General features: G+C 33.6%; 1 protein-coding gene across 4 annotated transcripts in view; it reads right to left on the bottom strand.

Moving 5' to 3' along the window:
* The window catches only part of VPS13A (vacuolar protein sorting 13 homolog A), a 250,011-nt gene that overhangs the window by 85,410 nt on the left and 151,697 nt on the right, over window positions 1–12,904 (bottom strand). For all 4 annotated transcript variants that reach the window (XR_014020362.1, XM_081278758.1, XM_081278759.1 and 1 more), the window contains exons 47-49: window positions 2,951–3,233; window positions 435–830; window positions 85–189 (exon numbers count right to left, since the gene is read on the bottom strand). Coding sequence is in view for 3 of the 4 variants with exons in the window: in XM_081278758.1 (XP_081134884.1) it covers window positions 85–189; window positions 435–830; window positions 2,951–3,233 (784 nt within the window). In the remaining variant the exon portion in view is untranslated. The remainder of the gene's footprint in view (window positions 1–84; window positions 190–434; window positions 831–2,950; window positions 3,234–12,904) is intronic.

Here is a 12,904-nt window from a genome sequence, read left to right as displayed (position 1 = left end):
ATTATTATAACATCCTTATAAAATTTTCTTAAGTAACCAACAGATATTTTAAATAAAAGTTTCTTGAACACAGAATGAACTTACTTGATATTCCATTTTTGGGCCTTTGCATTTAACAGCTCCATGACTACCAACAGTATCAATTGAAAACTGATCTGACAACCCACTATCAGTTACCATAAGCTGAACCTAGGAAAAAATATTTTAAAGACATTACAAGTACCTTTAAAAATTTTTACTTAAATTGACATTTTAAAACTTTTTTTGCATAAACTAAATATTACATTAATACACAAAACCTTTCTCAACATTAAATGTTAAATCTATTTAACCGCATGTACAAATGTTATTTCTACCTAAGTTTCAAAGTACTTCAGTGCTCCAAATAGGAATCATAAAAAGAGAAGAGCAAGAGTAAGAAAAAAGTTACATACCTTATTGGTATAAAAAAAGTGATTTGGCTGAAAAGAAAAGAGAACTGGCTTTTTGTAATTGGGTGGATGCTTTCGATGAATTCCATCTGCTTTGTATTGTAACATTCGGCCAGTTTTATTGACCATCCAGTATGGACTATGAAATGCCACGATTGCCTGACCAGTGTTGTAAGTCATGTGGATAGCAATATCTAAATCAGTCTTTTCCATTTCTGTAACACAGGTAAAACTGATGAAACTAATGTCTTGTTGATTAGATTTTATATAAAATTCACTTTTCCAATCATGATTAAGATAATCAAGCAATTTTAAATGTAGTTTGGTTTTATCCACTTGCTCAGTATAAACTTGGGCTGAATATCCTTCATTGAGAGTAAAAACTGTATTTTCAATCCCCTGTAATGAAAAAATACAATAAAATTTGAAATGTCTGAATAATCATCCAAAAGTTCTATTTTATTATTCTAATGCTATACAAAAAACTCTTGAAATAACAATCAGAATCAGTTAGAAGACCTACATTGAAGTTCTAACTTTGCCAATGATGAAAACCTCTGTAAAACATGCAATCTAGAGTAATTGATTTGTAAAATGGTCTAAAAACTACTTCAAAGACTCTTGTGAAGAATAAGCAGTAGGAAACTTCATTGGAAATTATATGTAAAACATTATAAATATAATTAGTAAACCAAAAACATCTACAAGTGATTATACTTTGAAAACTACAAATTAACGAAAAACATAAAAAGCTAATGCTAATCCAAAATAATAATCTTTACTGCCTTCCATTTCTGATGTGTTGTTGTTGTTCTGACAGCTCTGGGGAGTGAACCCAGGGGTGCTCTACGACCTAGCATTTTTAATTTTTTAAAAAATTGCCCAGGCTGGCCTTGAATTTATAATCTTCTTGCCTCAGCTTCCCATGCAGCTGGGATTATAGGCTTGTGCCACAGTGCCAGGTTCCAATCTTGATTTTTACCAATCCATTCACACATATCCAACAACTATATTACATCTTATGTATCCCTCAAAACTGTTCATTGCTCTCCAACCATGCTTCCATTACCTGAATTCCTATCTCTATGACCTCTAAGTTTGAGTCTCCTAACCATACTTTCCTCTTCTATTCCCTTTTCCCATACTTATATAAATTGTATTTAAAAAAATTGATCACATCCTTTGGAAACTGGCAGACAGAATATGATTCCAAGAGCATCAAATAAAAAATTCTATAAGAATGTAAATGTAAACAGTGCATCTATGTATCTTACCAGTATTCTCAATATTTCTTTCCTGGTTCCTTCTTACAATTAATATTGTTCATAACATAAGATGAAGGAATCTCTTCATCTTAAAATTTTTAATTAATTAAAGCAAAATATCAGCTACTGACTCCTTATATGCTAAATAATATTTCACACACACAAAAATGATGGTGGTTGATGGTGGTGGTGCTGGAGTGTTTCTTAGGCACTATGCTAAATTCTTTATGTACACCAACAAATAATTTCCCCATATCCTAACCATGCAAGTATTATTATTATTCACATTTTATATACTAGGAACAAAATATTATAAAATATAGCCTAAGAACATACAACTAGCAAATTATAGAATTAAAATACAATCTCAAATCTGACAGCAAAGTGCAACTAACTATCTGTCACTCATGTGGTAAACAGATATTCTTTAACCACAGATATGTTAACTCCCTTCAGCAAAGAATGTATTAGAAAGTGTAGGAATATAATAACTCAAAAAGCAAAATGAATCTACGATAAATATAGTGAAAAAGTACTTTCTTTCATGTGATAAGTTTGAAAAATTGATTATTTATATGAAATCTATGATGGAGATATTACTTTTATAACCTTATGAGAAAACCATACTTAATCTGCTAAAATAAATTCGAGTATTTAAGGGAAAAAGCACCTTCAGAGGGCAAACAACTCTTTTAGGGAATTAGCATTAAATATAATACAAAGTAGCCAGCTTTTCTGCTTATGTATAGTATTTAAATGTTATTTCAATATTAATTCCCATACTCATTTCAAAAATTAGTATTCATCTTTTAAACAAATGATATATGAAATATACATGCAATATGTTGTCTAAAACAATGATCTCATCAAATGGTGATTATATGCAATTTTATTATCTCCATATTCTAAATTTAATTTTAAGAGAACTGCATATTATTTTTGTTAAGTTATTTTATAAATGGCATACCACAGTTGTGCAAATAATTTGTATTAGGCTTAACAGAATTCTAAGGTAAATTAGTGAAAAGTACTTTAATTCATCATTTTATACATGATTAAAACATTTCTACTTGAAGAATATCTGTTAGATATTCTTTATTACTACTATATAACATTTACTTGAACTTCAAAACAATTTTTATTTTTCATAATTTTAAGTAACTCAAGCTGCAAAGTCAGACAGGAAGACACACAGACACACACACACAGACACACACACACACACAAAATAATGAAATCCCAAATCAAAAATACCTCAATATAATAAGCAATTTTATAAGGAAGAAGATTTCGAAGTAGGATGGGTGGCCACAAATGCATTATATAAGGTAAGTCCCAACCATCTTGTGAATATACTGACAGAGATGTCAAACTATCTTTTTCAGGGACGATATTAATAATAAATGATTTCTTAGAAGGGTTTGTAGATCTACATTTCTTCTTAAGAAGAGCTCCATCATTTGTTATAATTTCTTCAAAGTCAATTGGTTCACACCTTTGATAGTCCTCATCTTCTGGCTTCAGAAAAAGAAATGATCTGCATAAAAGATTAAACATTACAATTTAAAATGCCTTGAGAGGAATAGATGAATTCTAGATAGGGCAGAGGTTTGGGAGGAAAAGGGAGGGGACAGGGGGTTAGCAAGGATGGTAGAATGTGATAGACATCATTATCCAAAGAACATGTATGAAGACATGAATTGGTGTCAACATACTTTATATACAAACAGGGATATGAAAAATTGTGTTGTTTATGTGTAATAAGAATTGTAATGCATCCCACTGTCATTTATTTTTTATAAAATCAATAAAAATAAAATATAATGCTTTACATTAAAAAACTATGATTACAGCTTTAGAATAATGAAATTATTTTGTTCCATATTGTTATAATAAATATTTAAGTTTTTGTATATTTTTTAGGCCTAGGTAATATCTTCTTAACTTTCTGTAAATCCATTATGTTATTTGGCTTTTAAGAAGAGGATATTTTTATTACAAATTTACTATTTTAAAAGTATACTTATATTAACCAGAAAATACACAATCATACCAACCATACATGCAAAGCTAAACACATACAATCACTTGTGCATTTTACTGAAAGAAGTTGGCTTTATATCATCTTAACAAGAAGTAAACGTCACAACAGTGATCATAAAATTTAAAAAATTCTATTGAAAAATCATCACAGGCTTTTCAAAGTTAATGAAAATTTTTGAAATAGTATGGAGATTCCTCAAAAACTAGGAATGTAACCACCATTTGACCCAGTTATCCCCTTCCTCAGGATATATGCAAAGAAGTCAAAATTAGCAGGCTACAGTGACACAGCCACATTAATGTTTACAACAGCACAATTAATAATAGCTAAGCTATGCAACCAACCTAGATGCCCATCAACAGATGAATGGATAGAGAAATCGTGGTATACACACACACACACACACACACACACACACACACAGAGTGAAATATTATTCAGCCATAAAGAAGAATTAGTTTATGACATTTGCTGTTATATGGAGAGATCTGGAAACTATAATATTAAGTGAAAGCCAATTTCCAAAAAACCAAAGGTTGATACTTTTCTCTGATATGTGGATGGTAACACATAGTAAGGCAAGAAGAGGAGAAGAATAGTTCAGTAGTATACACAAAGGAGAATGAAGAGAAGGGAGGATGTTTAGGAACAGGAAGGACAATAGAAAGAATCCAACATAACTTTCCTATGTACACACACTACAATGAATCTCACCATTGTATACATCCACAAGACTGGAATCCTTATTAGAATAAGATATATTCCATGGTTGTATAAATATATCAAATGGATTCTATTGTCCCGTAGAACTAAAAAAAAAAGTTTTCTACATATATTTGCAGAAATCTGGGGCACAGATGTGGAAGAGTAGGTATAAGAAAATGATGACAGAATCCTGTGATACCAAATGATTAATACTTATATTTGAATATTACATTCTGTGTTTACATTTCAACAATACCTTTAAGCATAATAATGTTTTATTTAAAGAAATTTTAAGAAGATGTGTTCATTTATTTAGCAGTACTGGGGATTGAACCTAGGGCACTCTAACACAGAGCTACATACATCCTCAGCCTTTTATTTTTATTTATTTATTTATTTTTGTCTCTTTTTTAAAAATTCCAATTTGTTATATATGACAGCAGAATGCAATACAGTTCATATTATACATATATAGCACAATTTTTCATATTTATGGTTGTACACAAATTTTATTCACATCATTCATGTCTTCGTACATATACTTAGGGTAATGATGCCCATCTCATTTCACCATCTTTTCTACCCCCACACATTTGCCCTATCTAGAGTTTGTCTAATACTCCCAAGCTTGCCCTCCCACCCCAATAGGAATCAGCCTCCTAATATCGGAGAAAACATTCGGCATTTGGTTTTTTGAGGCTAGCTAACTTCACTTAGCATTATATTCTCCAACTCCATCCATTTACCTGCAAAGGCCATGATTTTATTCTCTTTTATTGCTGAGTAATATTCCATTGTATATATATGCCACATTTTTTAATCCATTCATCTACTGAAGGGCATGGAATCTAGGTTGGGCCCACAGTTTAACTGCTGTGAATTGTGCTGCTATAAACATTGATGTGGCTGTGTCCCTGCAGTATGCTGTTTTTAAGTCCTTTGGATATAGACCCAGGAGTAGGATAGCTGGGTCAAAGGGTGGTTCCATTTCCATTTTTCTAAGGATTCTCCCAACTCTGTCCATATTGGCTGCAACACTTTGCAGTCCCACCAGCAATGTATGAGTGTGTCTTTTTCCAAACATCTGCACCAAGATTTACTGTTGTTTATATTCTTTTTTTTATATGTGACAGCAAAATGAATCACAATTCTTATTACACATATACAGCACAATTTTTCATATCACTGGTTGTATACAAAGTATATAAACACCAGTTTGTGTCTTCATACATGTACTTTGGATGATGATGTCCATCAAATTCATAACTCAAACAATAAATGGGCCAAGGACCTGGGCAGACACTTTTCAGAAGATGATATACAATCAATCAACAAATATATAAAGAAATATTCATCATCACTAGCAATTAGGAAAATGCAAATCAAAACTACTTTAAGATTTCATCTCACTCCAGTCAGAATGGCAGCTATTATGAAGACAAACAACAATAAGTGTTGACGAGGATGTGGGGGAAAAGGTACACTCATACATTGCTGGTGGGACTGCAAATTGGAGCAGCCAATATGGGAAGCAGTATGGAGATTTTTTGGAAAATTGGGAATGGAATCACCATTTAACCTAGTATCCCTCTCTTCGGTCTATACGCAAAGGACTTAAAAACAGCATACTAAAGGGACACAGCCACATCAATGTTTATAACAGCACAATTCACAATAGCTAAATTGTGGAACCAAAGCAGTTGCCCTTCAATAGATGAATGGGTAAAAATAATGTGGCATATATACACAATGGAATATTACTCAGCAATAAAAGAGAATAAAATCACGGCATTTGCCAGTAAATGGATGGAGTTACAAAAGATAATGCTAAGTGAATTTATCCAATCTTAAAATACCAAATGCTGAATGTTTTCTCTGATATAAGGAGGCTGATTCATAGTAGGGTAGGGAGAGGAAGCATGGGAGTAATCAGTTAGAAATGATGGTGGAATGTGATGTTTGTGTTCTTAATAGCTGCCATTCTGACTGGAGTGGGATGAAATCTTAAGAGTACTTTCGATTTGCATTTCTCTAATTGACAGAAATGTTGAACATTTTTTAATATATTTGTTGATTGTTTGCATATCATCTTCTGAGAAGTGTCTGTTCAGTTCCTTGGCCCATTTATTGATTGGGTTATTTGGTTTTTGGTGTTTAGCTTTTTGAGTTCTTTATATACCCTACAGATTAGTGGTCTATCTGATGTGTGAGTGGTAAAAGTTTAGGCTCTCTTTTCACCTCACTGATTGTTTCTTTTGCTTTGAAGTTTGAGTCCACCCCATTTATTGATTCTTGATTTTATTTCTTATGCTATAGGAGTCTTATTAAGGAAGTTGGGGCCTAATCTGACATGATGGAGATTTGGGCCTACTTTTTCTTCTAATAGGCACAGTGTGTTTGGCTTTAATTCCGAGGTCCTTGATCCACTTTGAGTTGAGTTTTGTGCATGGTGAGAGATAGGGGTTTTATTTCATATGAATTTCCAGTTTTCCCAGCACCATTTGTTGAAGAGTCTATCTTTTCTCCAATGTAAATTTTTGGTGCCTTTGTCTAATATAAGATAACTGTAATTATGTGGGTTAGCCTCTGTGTCCTCTATTCTGTACCATTGGTCTAGAAGTCTATTTTGGTGCCAATACTATGCTGTTTTTGTTACTGTTACTCTGTAGTATGGTTTAAGGTCTGGTATAGTGATGCCATCTGCTTCACTCTTCTTGCTAAGGATTGCTTTAACTATTCTGGGTCTCTTATTTTTCCAGATGAATTTCATTGACTGCTTTTTCTATTTCTATGAGAAATGCCATTAGAATTTGGATTGTAATTGCATTAAATCTGCATAGTGCTTTTGGTAGTATGGTCATTTGGACAATATTAATTCTGCCTATTTAAGAACGAGGTAGATCTTTCCATCCTCTAAGGTCTTCTTTGATTTCTTTCTTTAGCATTCTGTAGTAGTTTTCATTGTATAGATCTTTCACCTCTTTCATTAATTTGATTCCAAAGTATTTTCTTTTTTTAGAGGCTATTGTAAATGGGGTAGTTTTCCTTGTTTCCCTTTCAGTGGATTTGTCACTGATAAATAGAAATGTCTTTGATTTATAGGTGTTGATTTTATATCCTGCTACTTTACTGAATTCATTTACTAGTTTTAAAATCTTTCTGGTGGAACAATTTGGATATTCTATGTATATAATCATATCATCAGCAAATAGCGCTAATTTGAATTCTTCTTTTCCTAACTGCTTCCCTTTAATTTCTTTCGTCTAACTGCTCTAGTCAGTGTTTCAAGAACGGTTAAATAGAAGTAGTAAAAGAGGGCATCCCTGTCTTGTTCCAGTTTTTAGAGGGAATGCTTTCAATTTTTCTCCATTTAGAATGATGTTGGCCTGGGGCTTAGCATAGATAGCTTTTACAATATTGAGGTATGTTCCTATTATCCCTAGTTTTTCTAGTGTTCTGAATATGAAGGAGTGCTATATTTTGTCAAATGCTTTTTCTGTATTTTGAGATGATCATAGGATTCTTATCTTTAAGTCTATTGATGTGATGAATTCCATTTATTGATTTCTGTATGCTGAACCAAACTTGCATCACTGGGATGATCCCAACTTGATCATGGTGCACTATCTTTTTGATATGTTTTTGTATTCAATTTGCCAGAATCTTATTGAGAATTTTTACATCTATGTTCATTAGAGATATTTGTCTGAAGTTTTCTTTCTTTGCTTGCTTTGTAATCAGGGTGATACTGGCCTCATAGAATGAGTTTGGAAGTGGTGACCATTTTTCTATTTCACAAAATAATTTGATGAGTACTGTCATTAGTTCTTCTTTAAATGGCCTGTAGAACTCAGCTGTGTATCCATCTGGTCCTGGGCTTCTCTTGGTTGGTAGGCTTCTGATGACATTTTCTATTTCATTGGTTGAAATTGATCTGTTTAAAGTGTATATATCATCCTGATTCAATTTGTGCAAATCATATGACTCTAGAAATTTGTCAATGCCCTCAATATTTTTTATTTTATAGAGTATAGGTTTTCAAAATAATTTTTAATTATCTTCTATATTTCTGTAGTGTCAGATGTGATATTATCTTTTCATCATGTATGTTAGTAATTTTGAGTTTTCTTTCTCCCTTTTGTTAGCATGGCTAAGGAGTTGTAAATTTTATTTATTTTTTCAAAGAACCAACTTTTTGTTTTGTCAGTTTTTTCAATTGTTTCATTTGTTTTGATTTCATTGATTTTAGCTTTGAGTTTAATTATTTCCTGTCTTCAACTGCTTTGGGTGTTGATTTATTCTTCTTTCTCTAGGGCTTTAAGATGTAATGTTAGGTTATTTATTTGGTTCCTTTTTCTTTTTAAAGAAGAATAACTCCATACAATGAACTTTCCTCTTAGTATTGCCTTCATATTGTCCCAGAGATTTCAATATGTTGCATCAGTATTCTCATTTACCTATCTCATTTAAGAATTGTTTAATCTCCTCCTTGATGTTTTTTGCAACCCATTGTTCATTCAATAGCAATATTAGTTAGTCTCCAGGTGTTGGAATAATTTTTATGTTGTCATTGATTTCTAATTTCATTCGATTATGATCTGATAAAATGCAGGGTAGTCTCTGTACTTTTTTTTTGTATTTGCTAAGAGTTTCTTTGTGGCATAATATATGGTCTATTTAGAGAAGGATCCACGTGCTGCTGAGAAGAAAGGTATTCACTTGTTGAAGAATTAAATATTCTATATGTATCAATTAAGTAGAAGTTATTGATTTTATTATTGAGTTTTATAGTTTTTGTTCAGCTTTTGATTGGAATATCTATCCAGTCGCTAAAGAGGTATGTTAAAGTCACCCTAAATTACTCTGTTGTGGTCTATTTGAGTCTCTGAACATGAGAAGAATTTGTTAAATGAGCAAGGTTGCTTCATTGTTTGGGGCATATATATTTATAATTGTTATGTCTTCTTGGTGATGGATCCCTTGAGCAGTATGAAATGACCTTCTTTATCCTTTTTTATTTACTTTAGCTTAAAATCTATTTAATTGATATGAGGATGGAAACCCCTCCTTGCTTCCGAAGTCCATGTGACTGGTATGATTTTTCCCAAACTTTCTCCTTCAGTTTGTGGATGTCTTTTCCTATGAGTCTCAGGAGGCAGCATATAATTAGGACTTTTTAAAAAATCTAATCTGCTAGCCTATGTCTTTTAATTGATGAGTTTAGGCCATTAACCTTCAGGGTTATTATTGAGACATAATTTGTGTTCCCAGCCATTTTTGTGCTTATTTTAACTTGATTTCTCCTTTCATTATTTTTTCCTTTAGTGTAACACCTCCCTCTGATGATTTTCATTGTTGGTTTTCATTTCCTCTTCATGAAGCATTTTGCTGAGGATGTTCTGTAGTACAGGTTTTCTAGATGTAAATTCTTTTAACTTTTGTTTATAATGGAAGGTTTTTATATTATCATCAAATCTAAAGCTTGATTTTTCTGGATACAAGATTCTTGGTTGGCATCTATTTCTTTCAGAGTTTCGTGTATGTTGTTCCAGGATCTTCAAGCTTTCAGGGTATGGGTTGAAAAATCTGTACATATCCTAACTGGTTCCCCCTATATGTAATTGGATTCCTTTCTCTTGTGGCTTTTAATAGTCTCACCTTATTCTATATGTTAGCCATTTTCATTATAGTGTGCCTTGGTGTGGATCTGTTGGATTTTTGGCGTCCTGTAAGACTCTTCTATTTGGTTTTCCAATTCATTCTTCATGCTTGGAAAACATTTCATTGAATAGATTGTTCATTCCTTTGGTTTGGAACTCTATACCTTTCTCCATCCCAATAACCCTTAAAGTTGGTCTTTTATGCTATCCCATATTTCTTGAATGTTCTGCTTATGGTTTCTTACCATTTCCACTGTGTGGTCCACTTTCTTTTCAAGATGATATATTTTGTCTTCATTGTCTGAGGTCCTGTCTTCCAAGTGGTGATGCTTTCAAATGAATTTTAGTTTGGTTTATTGTTTCTTTCATTTCAAAGATTTCTGTTTGATTTTTATTTTTAGAACTTCTATCTCCCTATTGAAGTCATCTTTTGCTTCCTGTGTTTACGTAGATCTTCGTCAAAATAAGCTTTTACTGCCTGTATTTGCTCTCTTATATCATCCTTTAACTCACAGAACATTTTAATTATGTACATCCTGAACTCCTTCTCTGTAATTTCATCTTCTGTGCTGGCCATGGATTATAATAATGTGTTATCTTGATTTATTTTGGGCACTTTCCTCCTTTGTCTTTTCATGTTGCTTGTGTGTCTTTCCTTCTAGCACTGTGGATCTGAGGCATTTCCATTTTTACCCTATAAGCTTATAGTATCCTTGTAGAGTTCCAATATCTCTCCTTTTGAGGGGAAGGACAATGTTAACAATCCCAATATAAACAAGATATAACCTTAAAACAAATAGTTGCTATTAAAATGTTTACAATTTGTTTACAATGTATAGAAATGGTGAATTCAATTATTATCTATAATATAATCCACAGGTTTGTAAAAGGGTTTACAGTTTCTGACAGTGGTCAAAGAACTGGGGATGAGGTATAGGATGATTTGCTGAGGAGGCAGGAGGTGAGGATATAGAGTTCTTATATCTTAGGAAGTATGGATGAGAAACCTAAAGAAGAATGTCAGTAGCAGGAAAATGGAGAAGAATTAATTTAGGGTAGACAAGTAAATGGGAAGACAGTAGAGTACACATATACTGAGAAAAATAAAAAAATGTTAAAATAGTAAAAATTGGAGGGAAAAAAAAGAATACGCAAGTCAACTATAATATACTATTCAGACACCCAGTCCTCAAAATCCTAATTCATGCAAAATACTTCCTTTCACATAGGCTGGGGATGTGAGGGTGGGAGAATAGGGAAGTAGAAGGAAAAAAAAAGCTCGAAGGAAGAGGCAAGGGTTGTTTAAGCTAGAGATCAGTATCTTTCCTGGTGGTGTCATCTGTTGTTAGCTGGTATTTACCCCCTCAGGATGGTGAAGTTAAGCATGGTATCACTATTCTGGGTTAGTGGCTGCTGGGGAGAAGGGGGATTTAGAAACTGGGCACCTGGCCAGCGGCATTCCAAACTGGGAGTTGCCCCACTAAAGATGGTGATGAAAGTGACCCAAGATGGAGCCAGCTGCTTTCAGTGATAAGGTGTCGGTCAGCTTGGGGGAGGCAGGTGATAGCATTGGATATGGACAATATGTTCAGAGTGTGTTCTGTGGCATACAGTGTGTGGTTTCAGCTGTCTTCAGAGTCTGTGTGAAGTTCTCTGGTACAGGCATGCTACAGCACGTAGGGGACCACCTCTGTTGCTGCAGAGTCCCAAGATGGAGACGACCCTGGGAGACCCACATTAGTAGACAGGTGTCCATACGGGAATGGCAGGTGGAGTTCCTGCACGTTGGTAGCTGCTGGGTGTCCTGTGTAGGAGCAGCATCTGGGATTTCTGCTCAGGTGGGCGGCCGAAAGTTCTGTGTGGGTACCCATGCCTATGTTGCCACTCCGGCTCCTGGTAGTCCTGTATGGATGAGTAGTTGGGAGACCTTCTCTGAAGCTGAGGCCTGGAGCTCTGTGCTGGCACAGTGGCTGTGATTCCTGCGCGGGAGCAGGAATATTGCTTGCAGAGAAACATTATTCTCACTACTTAAGTCCCAGGTCACAGAGTAACACAGAATGCTGCCTCCTGCTGGCCCGCCATCTTGGATATCCCGGTCTTTTTTATTTTTTAAGCTGTTGAGATAGGAGCTGGCTATGTTGCCCAGGCTGACCTTGAACTTGTTATCTCCAACATCATATTCCATAGTTACTAGGATTAGAGGAGTATGCCACCATGGCTAGCTAGGTCTAACAAGTTTAAAAGTTAGCTATATGCTAGAATAAACACTTAAGAAATATTTTTGTGTATATTTATGAGTATGTATGGTGGTAAGGATCAAATCTAGGGCTTCAAATGTGCAAGGTAAGTATTCTACCACTGAGCTACACCCTCAGCACCTACAAATATTATTTATTTATAACACTAATGAGCTATGATTATGAGTAACCTTTATAGATGAACAACTATAAAAACTATCTCCATCCCTATTTTCCTAAGCTCTTTTCTTAAAATTTTAACTGTTTTGTATTTCTATAATGATTTGTGATGTTAAAAACTGCCCACAATGAACAATGAATCCTCCGTGCTTGATTTTCTATATTCCCATTTTTAGTGACTTTAAACTACTAGTCTTTGAAATATTAGAGTACTTGTACCCCTGACCTACACACAATTTTTTATCCAATCAGTTTCAGACAGCCTATTCTATTTGTAGCCTCTTCATAATTTTCATTCTACTTTCCATTATTCCAACACTTAAAGAAAAAAATTAATTTTCTCCTAAAGTCAACAAACATATCAAAACATTTTATCAAAATA

Source organism: Spermophilus citellus (assembly GCF_964194105.1).
Source record: "Spermophilus citellus genome assembly, chromosome: 2".
In the NCBI taxonomy this organism is placed as follows: Eukaryota; Metazoa; Chordata; class Mammalia; order Rodentia; family Sciuridae; genus Spermophilus; species Spermophilus citellus.
The sequence above is the reverse complement of the archived record's forward strand: the minus strand, read 5'-3'. Positions and strand labels throughout refer to the sequence as shown.